Source organism: Equus przewalskii, chromosome 3, assembly GCF_037783145.1.
Source record: "Equus przewalskii isolate Varuska chromosome 3, EquPr2, whole genome shotgun sequence".
Taxonomy (NCBI): domain Eukaryota; kingdom Metazoa; phylum Chordata; class Mammalia; order Perissodactyla; family Equidae; genus Equus; species Equus przewalskii.
Window position 1 is genome coordinate 64,228,645 of NC_091833.1, and position 14,945 is coordinate 64,243,589.

Consider the following 14,945-nt stretch of genomic DNA (forward strand, 5'->3'; position numbering starts at 1 on the left):
CAGTGGAGGTCATTCTCCTCCCTCCCACCTTTGCCAGAACCACTATGGCATGTAAACTCCATTTTAAACTCCTGCATGTCTCCTTCGGCTCTAGCCTAGAGTGGGGGTGAGCAGAGCTCTACCTGAAAAGAGGGAGACAATGGGTGGTGGCTGCATGCTCCTGCTCAGGCCCCTGAAATATTCCAGGTTGAGTGGCATCTCAAGGCTCTTTTCCTGGGCTGTATCCCCAGAATCTCCAAGAGGCATGGAGGGGCGTCTGAGTTCTGTGGGGCCTAACACCTGGGCTGGGCAACTTGGGAGGAGGTGGGAAGAATGGGGCAGGAGGCTACTTTTCAGAGTGACCAGACCTGGCCTTGGAACCTCAGGCAAATAGCCCTGACTGATATATGTGTAGCTTTGGTGACAAGTAATGATCATTTCCCGGGTCCCTTTTCCTGTGTTATATTTCACAGGAATAAGCTAATTCTCGCATGGCACCCATATGACTCTTCTTGTGTTTCTTCCTCTTGGAGGCCTCATTCTGAGATGCTTTTAATATCATTCTGAGAAGACTTGTCTGTTCCCTCCCAGCCCCTCCAGTGCCGCTTAGGCTGGGTTAGGTGCCTCTTCTCTGTGGCTCTGGGGACACCCTATGCTTGGCCTTTTCATAGCACTTTTCACATGAGTTCTGGGTTTAGGAGTATCTATTGTGCAGTGTTATTGTGAGATATGTGTAAAGTACTTGAGCTTGGCCGAGAGTGGCTGTTTTTGTTATTATTGTGGTTGTCTACTTGTCAACCATTCTCACTGTAAGCTCTGAGGGAATGGACCGTGCCCCTGTTGCCTAGCACGTTGTTTAGGATGTTGGTAGATACTCAATAAACTTTCCATGAAAGGATGGATGAATTGAATAAAATGGGTTAAACAGCAGCAAAATTAGGGGATGGGTGTGGTTTTCTTAACTACTTAAATGTGTGTAAATAATAAGCGTATAATTCCTGGTATTTTCAATGAGAAAAATTCTTTATTTAAAATAGGCTAGATGTTTTTACTAGATTAAATAAAATACTCTACAAATAGAGAATTTTAAATCCAATATACCAAACCCAGTAATACCAGTCAGGGATTGTCCACCAATCCCTGTTTAAAAACGTTTGGATGAAATCGTTTATAATTCTGAGATATGTGCCTTTGCTTAGAGAAAAAGTTCCAAAGCAATGTCACATTTCCTGGATATAACAGTGTCATGCTAGTAGGAGAAACTCTATTATGCCTAAGACAGCCAAGAAACAGTGACTGTCAAACGCACAGACCCTTAGACTTGCTCTGATGTTATTAATAGTATTTCTAAATCACAGAGATAGTCGACACATTTTATTTTAATAAGAGAATGAAAGCAAGAAGGGGACCTACACTATTTCTAGCCACTTATATTTATTAATATATGCTTAGCATTTTTAATGCCTTTGATGTAGAAGGGTAATCAGTGTTTTAGCAAAAAGATATACTATGGGGACAAAGCTGGGGAGCTTGTGCACACAGAAAGTAGCTGATACTGCAAGGCTCTCAGGGCTCTTGGAAACGCCACGCATCATGCACCATCTGGGGCTGCTCTGCCTCGTTTCCTGGCATCGATGTCTGAGGACTCTCTGGGGTCACTGTGGTATCTGTGGTCGTTTCTTCCTCGAAATCCAGCGGTGTGGTCACATCAGCACCGTAGGTCTCGTAAGCCTCAGCTAGTCCAGGTGTCATTAGTGGGTCAGCAGCTGCTGGGGTGACCCTGGGGGGTCCCCTGCTCTGCCCGGCAGGGCCCCTTGCCAGGTTGGGAACACTGCCTTTGGGAAGAGCAAGAAGCCCTCCGAGGGGACCAGATGCAATCTCTGAAAGGAGAGCCTGGTTTTCCGGATTGGCCTCGTCAGCCTCCTTCGCAGGGGAGCCTTGTGGACCTCCTTCTCCTTTCTCAGGGCCTTTGGTTGCAGCGACTGGAGAGTCAAATTCCAGAGTAAAGTCCCCGCCCATGGCTGGATTCGGGGGCATCCCTCTAAGGCTGGACCTCATGCCTCCAAATCCTGGGAACATGGCTCCATAGGCCATGGGGCCTCCTCTGCCTCCCTGGAAGAAACCATTTACCAAAGATGCCATTATCTCATACTATCAACTATACCATGCAATGCTACCTGGTCGGATTCACCGAGAAACCATAAAAAACTGATAGGGAACAGGCTGATAGCTTTGTGTAAGCACATTTCTCACTAAACTAGCTTTGAAATACAAGGGAGAGGATTCTGCCTCTCCCTTGAAAAGAGGCTTTTCTGGGTGGGGCAAGTCCACTTCTGTGAAAGGGAGATGGAGACCCTTTGCCATGCCTGGCTGAAAGAGTAGGAAGGAGAGAAGCAGGGAAGCAGGGCAGATCCAGGTCTACAGGTGAAAGGTATTTTGAATTTAATTTTGAGAAAACAATAAGCAGCCGAAATGGGTAATACCATCATAAAACAAAGAAACAAGAACTGATCCATTCTTGAGTTTGTTGAGGGACGTTTTGGATGGCCTTGTCAATATCATTTCTCAGTATCCCCCAAATAAATGGAGCCCATGTAAGATTTTTCTTCTTTTTCTTTCTTTCTTTCTTTTAGAATATATATAAGAAAAAGAAGCTTGATTTCTCTGGAGCAAGTGGAATAGCTTCTTTCTGTGAACAGTTAGAATTCTAGAACTGACCATGTTTCCTTTTTCCCTTTGCTGCCAGAAACTTCAGAACCAAATCTTGGGTTATTTACAGCAGGTGTGCAGGGCTCTGTAACTTGCATATCTGTATTCTCCTTTTCCCACAATTTTAACTCTTTTAAGATCTTCTCTTCAATTTTTTGGTCACATTTATTGTGTGTTTTTCAAAAGCTATAGCAAAATCATTTGAGAATAAGGCAGAATATGAATAAATTAATTAAAATGATAAGATGATGTAAACACTGACTTGAATTTTCAACCAGCTGTGTCTGGTACATAGCTACAGGACTCTTGCCCCCGACCTTCTCCTGGCTCTCCACTCTAGCTCTTTCCATCACATCCTCCAGGGATGGCGCTGTGAACCCCTGGACTAGGCTATCAGCCCCTCTTTTCCTCCTCTCTTATAGCTCTGATACTTTTATCACATGATTTTGACATTATCTGCCCTTGTATCTATCTTTTCCATTGATTAGACTGTAAACTCCTCGAGAACAGGAACTTCATCTTATTTATCTTGCCTCCATAATATCTATGTGTCTCACTCACAGAGGGCACTCAGTAAAGTTGAGATGTGAGTTCTCTTTCTGTGATAGCGTGTGTATTTATTAATTTGATAGGATCTGTAGTTGATGATGATTTGTTAATTCAGTATGGTTTTGCTTTGCTTTGTGCTCTAACAGATGTAACGTAGAAATTTCTGAAGAAAAAGTCAAATTGTGTGAGTTTACTGCTCTCAGATTTTAAAGTTTTAATATGCATGGATAAGGATAACAGAAGAAGATTATACTTATTAATGTACTTTGAATTTGGCAATAACCAAATTTTAAACTTCATTAATTTTCTTTTTTGTCTCTCAATTTTGAGGGCTAAATGATTTGGAATGCTGTTGAATTTATTGTTTTGAAGAGTTAAATGGTCTGAGAAGAAACAGGGACTCTATGAACCACGTATTTCTTTTTCGATTTGAAGTGCTTGCCATTCAGTGATGATGGCTTTTCAAGACAGGTTTCACCTCTGTTCCCATTCAAAAAATGGGGCAAAACCCTATGTGCAAGAATGGTCACGAGTTAGAAATGAGTGTAAGGGGAACATGATGAAATCTTTCATGCTGCTTCAGAATCAAGCTTTTGGTGTTGGAGTGGGACAGTTTGAAAGCTGTGCTGTGTATTTGGCCACGTTCATGGCTAGTGCCTCTTGCAGCCAGTCATCTGTGACTGCTCCCCCCGGCCACCATTTTAATAAGAGTTTGAAGACGTTACTCACTGCCATTTCCTCTGAGCTCATGATGCCAAGTCTGCCAGGAGTGTTCTGTTCGAAAAGAAACTCTGCATCATATGATGAACCAGCTGACTCCTATTATCCTTGTAGCTACTCGAGACAAGCTTAAAAATTGTTTAGTTTTTCCTTAAGCCCTAATACTAATGCTGTGTCCCGAGGCAGAGTAAAGTGGAGAGATGTCATCACTGAAGAAATGTAGCCAATTTGGATAATTCAGATGGACAATTTACCTTTTCTTTAATATCATTTTGTGTGTGTGGATGTGTGAGTCTAGCCAGAATTATCCAAATAGGAGGTGTACCTCCTTGCCATTTCAATCACTAGTTTAGTCATTCAGAGAATATGGAATCTATTGTGTGAGGCCTGGATTTTATAATTTTAGCTCTTAAGATAACATTTAATTAAAAATGATACTTTTTATAGGCTACAGACTTACCAATTGATTTGCTCCATAGGTCAGGTAAAATAATCCTGGATAAAGCTAAATATAAATATAATAGTCACCACAAAATGCATTTTCTGAGGGAAGAACTTTTAAGTAAATTACAAACAGAGAAGTGGTATTAAAAAAAAACCTTACTGGAGCTTGTTTATTTGGTGGCATTGGTCCCCGAGCTATCAAACGGGCTATTGGGAACATCTTTAAGTGATAGGAAACAGAATAAGTAATTCATATTTGCTATAACACAGGCAAACCTCCCAGTACAGACATTTCTAAGAGTTCTATGAAGCACATTTTTAGAGGGATTAGTGTGGCAAATAAATATTTAATATTTTAGAAAACAAAGGAACCCATTTTACTTTATATTCACGGATAAATGGGGCAATTTAAATTTTTTACTCTTCTTTCTTGAAGTATAGAGACATTTTTGCCCAAGAAAGCGTCTCATTGAGATCTGTACTTACTTGTGGACCCTGTGGACCAGGAAAATCCATTTCTGTCAGCTGCATCACAGATAAATGGCAAGATTACTGAACGATTACTAAAAATAGACAAAGTGAACTGAACACATTCACCTTATTTATGATTATGATAAAACAAAACTGTCTCATTGAGATCTGTACTTACTTGTGGACCTTGTGGACCAGGAAAATCCATTTCTGTTAGCTGCATGAAAGATAAATATCAAAATTACTGAACGATTACTAAAAATAGACAAATTGAACTGAACACACTCACCTTATTTATGATTATGATAAAACAAAAGTATCTCATTGAGATCTGTACTTACTTGTGGATCCTGTGGACCAGGAAAATCCATTTCTCTTAGCTGTATCACAGATAAATATCAAAATTACTGAACGATTACTAAAAATAGACACAGTGAACTGAACACATTCACCTTTTTATGATTATGATAAAACAAAACTGTCTCATTGAGATCTGTACTTACTTGTGGATCCTGTGGACCAGGAAAATCCATTTCTGTTACCTGCATCACAGATAAATATTAAAATTACTGAACAATTACAAAAAATCGACAAAATGAGCTGAACACACTTAATTTATGGTATGATAAAACAAAAAAGTGTCTCATTGAGATCTATACTTACTTGTGGACCTTGTGGACCAGGAAAATCCATTTCTGTCAGCTGCATCACAGATAAATATTAAAATTACTGAACCATTACTAAAAATAGACAAAGCGAACTTAGCACATTCACCTTATTTATGATTATGATAAAAGTGTCTCATTGAGATCTATACTTACTTGTGGACCCTGTGGACCAGGAAAATCCATTTCTGTTAGCTGCACCACAGATAAATATCAAGATTACTGAACAATTACTAAAAATAGACAAAGTGAGCTGAACACACTTACTTAATTTATGGTATGATAAAACAAAATTGTCTCATTGAGATCTGTACTTACTTGTGGACCCTGTGGACCAGGAAGATCCATTTCTTTTAGCTGCATCACAGATAAATATTAAAATTACTGAATAATTACTAAAAATAGACGAATTGCACGCATTCACCTGACTTATGATTATGATAAAACAATCTCAAATGAGTTTCACTATTTTTCCTTTCATTTAGTTTTGGGGGGTACAACCCTTTCATTGACATGACTCAAGTGCAAGGGCAGGGAGATGGGGCATGTCTGTCATGAATTTGCTTTGTCTTGCAGAGTCGAAAGTAAGGAGTTTTGGAATTGGAGCATGCCAGGATGGTTTGAATCCTGGCTCTGCCACTTAGTTTTTGTGTAATACTGGGAAAATTGTATAATCTCGCAAAGTCTGCCTTCTCCTTCTTAAAAAGGATCATAATATCCCTATAATATTGTAGTCAGGATGATATGGGGGAATGTTAAATGCCTACAACATACCAGTTACATGGTACCTTCCTTTCCTATCCATTGCTCTTTGCTCTACATTATTACAAGATAGTTTTGGGTAATTGTCATCTCTACCACCAGATAGAGAAATAATAATGCAGACTAGTACTTGCAGTGCTGAGGGATCACTCACTCATCTCAGTCCTTCCAACACTGAAAAAGATCCTGATGATAGGAAGCCTGGACTTCTCTGGGCTGTCCTATTTCCTCTGAAGCCTTTCATCCTTTGCAACTATGAAACCAAGTTTTACAGGCACAGGATCTTTTAGAATCCATACCCTGTCTCAGGTGGCAAAGGACAAGAATAGATATGTATGTTCTACTCCTACATATGTCAACTGCCTAAAAACATATTTGTATTTTTGTGCATTTTGCCCCAAAGCTCTGATTATTTAAATGTGCTCTGCAGATGGGATTTCTTTCATTAAGTTAGTGGGTGATCCTGGTCTGACTTCAGGGAAAGAAATTACCTCGGCCTTTGGTGGCTTATCTGATGGTGCCACCTGCTGTTGAACCATTGGCCCCTCTGACTGCTGCAAGGGCGGCTGTCTCTGGTAAACCGGAGGCTGATGTCCTCCCTTCTGGATGGTGTCCTGGATCCCTGAGGTTACAATGGTGGGCTGGAGGAAAGCTTTCTGTCCTGGCTGTTGAGGCTGCAGGGATGGCTGCGATGGGAGAGGTGGGGGATGCACAGGCAAAGAATATTCATACTGCAGAGAAATTTGAAAGGAGCGTCAGGAAGCGCTGGCTCGCTGAACTGTGGGGTCTAGAATTTCTAAAGCAAAAGGGCTTGGGGAGCTTTCTACTTGGAAGAGAGTCTAGAGGACTTGTCATGAAGCTGTGTTTACATAGGAAGCAGCGATTTACTAAAAGTCAACGTTATTTGAGGCAGTCTGGTGCCTGTCTGCCTCCCTTACTTCCTCCGGGACAACCTCTGCTCATGAAGATGGAAAGCTATGTGGACTTCCTAGTAGAATGAGTTGTTTCCTGTTCTGGCTGCCGATAGCTGCTTCTGTGTTTCACTACTTTCTCACTGGATTACAATTATTTGTTATAAATCTTTGTCCCCCAGTCAACTGAGAGAGAATAATATGTCTTATTAATGTTTATAGCCCCAGGACTTAATAAAGCTCCTAACAAGTGCCTGGCACATGATAGATAATATATTTTTTGAGTGAGTGAAAGGAGAAAGAGTAATTAAATAAAATGCCAATCAAATTCCTGCATCACAGAGTCCATTTTGGAAACAATCAAGTGGAGAAAGAGTCCCCATTGACATAATTTACTGTCCTGCTAAATGTGGCTTGCTGAGTAATGCTACTTGCTGTGGAAGGCCATCTGGAATCAAAAGTTCCTGTTAAAGCAACTATGTTCTGTTGCTCCTCTTTGAAATTACCTATGGTGAATGACTCCCTATTATTTTTAAATTGTTTGCAAGCTCCTTAAAGCGGCATGGAAGTCTCACAGCAATCTGGCCCTGCTGCACCTCTTCAATCATTGCCTATCTCTGTACTCCTTGGCTTTCAGTACTTAGACCTCATTCTTTACTAACACCTCACTATTTAGCACCTTGTAATGTGTTGTCTTGTCTTATCTTCCAATTAGACCTGAAATTTCGTGAGCGTTGAAGCCATTCTTCAATGTCTTTACTTTCACTCCCAATCTACAATTTAGTTTATATATTTATTAGGTACCTAATAAATAATGGTTAAATGATTGATGTATTTATTTATTGTCTGCTGTGGGGTTCATGCCGTTTTAACCAGGATTCTGGCATCAGCTTAAATGTCCTTTTTTTTAGGGAGTCAAGACTAAAATAAAAATAGTCTAGGATATAGTCTGCTTCCATTCTGAGGATAGTTTATCTATTTTTATTGCTCATATCTTTAACATAGGTCTCATATTTTGGAGCCCATATGTTCCTATTTGAAATAGATATACAAATGGGTTGGAAATTTGGACTGTTTTATTATAAATTTTCCTAAGTACTAAAAACAATTATAGGTGTTGATTTATTGGTATTTGGATAATTTTTTGTTCATTACTATTACCTGCCTGTGGCTAGTGTATGACAACTTAGAGAAGGCAAGTAGGAGAATATTTTAAAGTTTGAGGTTTCAAACACATTGATGCAGTTAACTTACCTGTTGAGTTTCATGTTCTCTTGGTCTCATCCATGGGAAAGAGGAAGGTGGCGGCAGGAGACCATTCATCCACAAAGAATTAAATGATTTCCCATAGCCGAATCTTGAATACTAAAGACATGGAGCGAAAAGAAGGTATGCTTATATTTCAGATGGCTTAAACTTGGTTTTCATTTTCTAAGAAATCCATCGAAAGAGTAGAGATAGCAAAAGTAAGAGTGATATTGGTTAATTTAATATGGATAGGTAAATGCTGTCTTCCGACAGACTTACATTCCATTCGGAGCCAGATTGCAATATTCCCATAAACTTGTTTGAGATTTAGCTTTTTAAGCACTCATATTTTGGGCTGTATAAAACTGATAACACAAAAAATGATATATTTTTCTTGCTAAAGAAAATTCAGTATTGTTTTAATTTAGCCGTGCCAGGATCTTATTTTGTTTTAGGTTAGAAGAACTTATTTGTTCTTCCAGTATTTAGGATATTGTCTATTCACAAACAAATTTTATGAATGACGGTGTTGCCGCTAATGTCACTACCACCACCACCATTAATATTTGCAATAAAAAATATTTGAAAATAAGGTTACCTGAGAGAGCATGTTTAATCCCTGCAAACTTCCCAACTGTCTCATTGTCTATAAGAAAAAAAAGTGGGTTAGTGTTTGCCACATATGTTCCTTTTCTGTACGACACAACTGATTTCTCAACATATGGTATTATTAGCACAAAGTTTGGGGTGGGTCAGTTTGCATAAAATAAAAGCAGACACAAATGATCACTGAAAAGTGGAAGTGTTAAATGTGACTCTGCCATTATTGTTATTATTGATATTAACATAGCTTGCTTTTTACGATTAATTAAAAGAGAGAAAAAGTATCATTTAAGTGGAAATCATATTGAAACCTGGGAAAATAGCTCATTCAACTGACATCACAATGTAATCACAAGGACATTTTCATTGACTCTTTTTTTCCCCATTTAACTTGCTTTGCCTTTTATAAATCCAATCCAAAGAAGAATTTGAAAAAAACAGGCAAACAAAACAAAACAACAGCCCCCGCCTCCTTCCAAAATAAAAAAGCCCTCAAAATAATAAATATGAGAAAACATTGGGGAAAATGGTAAGCATCTGGATAGATGGTAAAGAATGCTGCCAGTTCAACAGAAAGTCAATTTCACTGTTAATGCGGCGAGGTGCTTTGAATTGAGTTTAAGCCAGAAAGTGAGAAGAAAATAACTTGGTGAAGTAAGCCTCCATGTGAGATAAATCTAGCCCATATAGGTATTGATTGCCCTCAGATTGTTACGATAGGAATAAATTTTGCAAGGTCTTTCGAAAAACTTGTAATCTCAGAAATATTTTTCTACTCATAACTGTCAGTATATTCTACTGATATGGTCAAACATTTCTATTTTGCTGGGATTTTCTAAACAGTATATACTAGTTATGAGAACTGCAACAAGACAAACAGGCTGTGCAGCAGGTACACAGCACAATTTTAACGCTATTTACAGTTCTTTTCAACAATTGCATTTTGTAAGGTGAATTTTCTTCATGGGAACTTCATCATATAAGATACTATAAGGAGAAGGAACTAAGTATAAACCATTTGTGACTTCAGAACAATGCGTTTTACTAAACGTAATTATATTAACATGGTAATTATATTAATGTATATATAATATATATTAGATATTAAATATTAGTATTGTTTTGATTCATATACAGGTGACACTCTAAAGACTAAAACACCTGAGAGTTTAAAATTGCAGTAAAATTGGAAGATGAAGCTCTAAGATGTCTCATAAATTTCTCTAAAACTGCACAGGGGGACAGCCACTGACTTCTGACGAGGAAAACCGAGAAACAGCCCATCATATTTCTCTCTTAGCAGGAACATACCAATACAAAGATTATGTGTAAATACTCTGACAATACATACCTCAAGGCTCAAACTAGCCATGCCTGGTATCCCAGGCTGCCGAGGAAACGCCTAAATGGAAATAAGAATAATTTTGAGTTGTTTTTGGTGAGAAACTTCCTTACACACTGGACATAGAAAGCCACCCTACTACATGAGGGCCAGCTGAGGGGCCACCACAATGGTTTGTTACCCAACTGACTTGAGCTTTTGGGCAGAATGAAGGAGAATTTAAATTGTTTGGGGTATTACTATAATATTTAATAATTTTGCTTCCACAAAATCATCTACCTTTTGTCTGCATCTTAATGCTCTTTGGTTTTTTTTTTGAGGAAGATTAGCCCTGAGCTAACTGCTGCCAATCCTCCTCCTTTCGCCGAGGAAGACTGGTCCTGAGCTAACACGTGTGCCCATCTTCCTCCACTCTATATGTGGGACGCCTACCACAGCATGGTGTGCCAAGAGGTGCCATGTCCGCTGAAGTGGAAGGTGCGAACTTAACTGCTGCACCACTGGGCAGGCCCCATGCTTTTTGCTTTTAAAAGCAAAATTTGATTTAGCTTGAAAGTTACATTGAAAACAAATGAGAAGTAAAATAGAGTAACAAAATAGAAAACTAAGAGTATTTGATATTCTTAAAAAATTACCGCATAGAAAAGCAAACTTGAGCTCAATTTGCTTGCGTATTTGACATACCTACATGCTTCTGGTTTATGGAATGTGGTGTAGGATCATGGCGTTCAGCAAAACCGTGTGCAAATCCTAACTTGCCTCCCATTCAAAGGGCCTCAAAAAATCCTCCATCATCCTTAGTGAAAGATTATTTTATGTATAAACCTGTTGATCTGTGTTTATATTTTTGTGATCATGTCAAAGGTATTTTTTTCCTTCTAATACCAAGTACTATTATACTTAATGTGTTCACTTGTTAAAAGAGTAGCTGTACTTACAACCAGGTTTTTAAAGTGTAAGATAGTTTCTTTTCTAAACTAATCTTTATTAATGTACACAAATACCAGAGGGGAAAAAAACCAGAATGGCAGAGTAGGAATTAGAGTAAATTGAGTTTTGAGAGTCTTTGGTTCTTTAGATCTTCTTACTATCTACGGGCAAGGGGTTTTAATGCCTTCCTTCCTTTATTTACCCACAATATTTATGGAGTCTCAACTAAATGTACTAGGATTCTTTTTCCTTTATGAGTAAGAAGTTCAGGAATATTTTTCTGAGCATATGTTATCTACCTCCACTTCTCCTACTTTTTTATACATGAAAATTCCACCCTCTGAGTCATGGTGCAAATTTCTCCAAATAATTTAGTTTTGGAAATGGATAGAGGGAAAGAAGTTATAAGTGTGTATCAAATACTCCAACTAAGAGAAAAAGATTAGCTGTATAGACAGGAAGAGCGGTGTGCATGCATTCGTGTGTGTGTGTGTGTGTGTGTGTCTGTGGTGAGCAGATTGTTCAGAATTTGAGGGGACTGTGAGAGCAGTATTCTTTCCTCCCATGGCCAGTACACAAATAAGGTATCTTGGACAGTTTCAACTACATGATGAAGTATACTTTGCTTTCTATCTGCTCCAAGTCATGAATTAAAGAATAATATTTACAGGAATATAAATAGATAGGGAATACATTTTCCATGCCAAAGTAAAAGCAGAACATCTAATTTGGCAAGCAGTCAATCGGTAATCCTAAGCAATTGCCCTGTTCCTCAGAGTGACCTGACTTACACAAGTGTGGGCCTGTACATGTTCCAAGAGTGTCAAGGTATTAGACTGGTGGTGAATGGCTGAGGCTGATCTTGAGGTCAGTATCATACAAAGATAAACTAGCATGGCAGCTTCGATTTTTCTTCCATTTAAAATGCGTGTTGAATAATGAAATAAAAACTCCTTTTATTCATAGAGATGAAGTTTTCATCATTGTAATCAGTTTCTATCCCCTTTCTCCAAAACATTTGACTTTAAGAAACCCAAGTAGCTAAACTTTTTTCTTAAAAAAATATTTAAAGTTCATTTGAGGCCACTGGATTTGAGAATTCAAGACGAGAGAGCATGTCATATTTACCTTCGTTATCTCCAATGGCCAGCACACTGCTGGGTACATGGCAGGTGCTCAGTCAATATTTGACAAATGCATATAGCAGCTGAATAAGGTCTTCATGAAAACAGAATCACACACTAGTGGCTGCACTACGTCAGTGCTCAAAGGATTGTATTCCTGTGAGATCATTTCAAATTATGACAGAGTGGACCAGGTACAGGACTGTAATGTACAATTAGTCCCACTGCCACGACATGTTTTGATTTAAGAAACTTCAGTTCTCAGTCTCTTATATCTTATATGAGATCTTATATAAGATATCTTATATACATATATCTTATTATTATTTATATATTTATATATTATTATATATATATTATTATATCTTATATATCTTATATCTTATATAATATCTCTTCCATAAGGCAAATTTGTTGGTTAGCTACTAGTTTCAAATGGAACACTTAGCTCAGTTTTGTAACCATGGTAATTTAGCTAATGTTGTTCTTTTAAAAATGGAGAAGAAAATGTACTTTACTTTTTTTGGAGAAATTTTCTCTTTCCATTTCATAATGGTAGCAAGTAGTTAATAAAATTGTGGCCATGGCATTGTAGAGACCACATAAGCCTTTCAAGTTTGAATGAATGGAATAAGACTTAGCAGTTGTCTTTGGAATATTTTAAATATCTTTTTGAATAGAAAAGTATATGTTTGACGTTGCTTTTGGATGGTAAGGACTGGTGTCTGGGCAGCTATGACTTTTGATTCAGTAGGTACTATACCACTGGATTAATTCAAATGAATCCATGCATGGACTCTCAGCTCGCATCCTTCAGTGTTGTTTGGTGTCCAACAATGTCTCTTCCAGGGAACGTCTAGAAGACTCTGACTTACCGGCACCGCAGAACCCATTTCCAGGAGGCACAGGATCAGTACCAAGTCCTTCATTTTGAAAAGCGGGATCTGAAACAGAGTTGGGGTGAGGAATTAAATCAGATAAAATTTTTCTTTTGGAATGGCTAAAAACTGGTCCAAAACAATCAGCTTCAAAAAACAAAAACAAAACCAGAAACTAAGTGTTGCTAAACATGCATTTACTAGTTTTCAAAATGAATTGACAAACAATTTAAAAGAATGTAAGTACTTCTTTTACTGAGCTTCAACCTGAATGAACAAGTAGGAGCAACCTCCCGCATATTCTTTAAATGCTGTGTTTCATTTCGTAAAATGAATGATGAATTTTAAAATCCTATCTGCTATGTAAAATTCCAATCTATTAAGTATCATTCACAGGATTCCATATTTCGTTTACCTCCAGAATAAATTTTGAAATGCATTTGAAATGTGACACAACCAGTAATCGTTTCATAACAAATGTTTATTTGCAGATATATGGGGTAGATCATTCTATGTTTAGGTTACCCAGATAACCATGCAGAAACATCTTTTTAAAATAAGAATGAACTGAATATTTTAGTTTCCTTTGATATTAGTGAAAAATATGTCTCAAAATTCATTTTTCTCTTTCTAAAATGAATTATCTCTTTAAATTCACTCTATAAGTTCAAAAGGCTCTTTGCTCTTACATCAATGGAAATCTGACTAGTCAAGAGATTTGCTCATCTTCTAATACTATTCTAAATTAGGCACTGTCACTAATAATCACAGATAGAAAAAAAAATGTCTATAGGTAAGTCCTTTTTTCCTTAGCTGAAAGGGTACTAGGCATGTCTTCTCTGGAACATGCTAATGGTTACAATAAGCTATTATTGAACTTCTGGTGACAAATGAAGATAAATCCCCTTTATAAAGGCTTCCTGGAGATACAAAAAAAGAACTTACAGGAATCACATGGAAATCATAAAATCACATTTTACCTTCAATGCTGGCATGCACTGTGCTCTCAGGGCCTGGTGATGCCAACCAAGATAGTTCTAAGAAAAGAAGATTAAAATTTTTTCTGGACTGTACCTGGGACTCGTTCTGTATCTCTCATGCAGGGAAGAGCTGAAACCTTTATTTAAAGTGCCAATCCACCAATCAAAGTGAAGCAAAATGAGGGGAAAAAAACCCCAAACTCTGCTCCTGCAATTAGCCCACACACTCATATTGCATGCAAGGACGCTGGCTCAGTAGAGTCTTATTATTTTTAATTGTAACTCGTCCCCTGTATTTATTCAGAGAACTCCATTGCAGGGAAGACAGTCAAGGAATAATGGACGTAAGCTCTGAAGACAATCATTTTGGTGAGCTGGGGGAGATATATGTAAAATAGGTGCAAAATAAACCATTATTTGTTTTGTGCTGGTTTTTATCTGCAGATAAAGCTACTGACTCAGTGGCAACATTCTCAAGATTTTCACTTTCATGCTTGTTGTGGTAAAAATAACTCTTAGCCCTTCCCTCGGTATACACACAGTCTAGAAGCAAACACTAAAATAACTTTCTGGGCTTGAAAGAAAGGATGAAAATATTAGATGGGTAATGGATAATGAATATGTTATAAT

General features: G+C 37.9%; 1 protein-coding gene across 4 annotated transcripts; it reads right to left on the reverse strand.

Annotated features, from left to right (window-relative positions):
• Positions 1–983: 983 nt before the first annotated feature.
• AMBN (ameloblastin) lies at positions 984–14,424 on the reverse strand. Of its 4 annotated transcripts, none has more exons than XM_070612786.1 (17): positions 14,316–14,424; positions 13,333–13,401; positions 10,413–10,463; positions 9,057–9,104; positions 8,465–8,575; positions 6,791–6,985; positions 5,856–5,894; positions 5,694–5,732; positions 5,536–5,574; positions 5,376–5,414; positions 5,214–5,252; positions 5,051–5,089; positions 4,888–4,926; positions 4,562–4,621; positions 4,418–4,462; positions 3,967–4,011; positions 984–2,091 (listed from the first exon to the last, which is right to left on the reverse strand). In XM_070612786.1, exons 1-17 carry the CDS (start codon positions 14,328–14,330, stop codon positions 1,546–1,548), a joined length of 1,458 nt encoding a protein of 485 aa, XP_070468887.1. In that variant the 5' UTR covers positions 14,331–14,424; the 3' UTR covers positions 984–1,545. The 4 variants fall into 4 exon arrangements, with proteins under 4 accessions (XP_070468887.1, XP_070468886.1, XP_070468888.1 ...); XM_070612785.1 differs by having other exon boundaries at positions 6,791–7,030; XM_070612787.1 differs by lacking the exon at positions 4,562–4,621 and having other exon boundaries at positions 6,791–7,030.
• Positions 14,425–14,945: the final 521 nt, after the last annotated feature.

Bases quoted from the DNA above. Each gene is read 5' to 3' on its own strand.
- AMBN (XM_070612785.1), bottom strand. The intron at 5,575-5,693 runs GTAAGTATAGAT...TCTGTGATGCAG, and splicing joins CTGGTCCACAGGGTCCACAA to CTGACAGAAATGGATTTTCC. The intron at 2,092-3,966 runs GTGAGTAACGTC...GGTTTCTTCCAG, and splicing joins TGAGCTCAGAGGAAATGGCA to GGAGGCAGAGGAGGCCCCAT.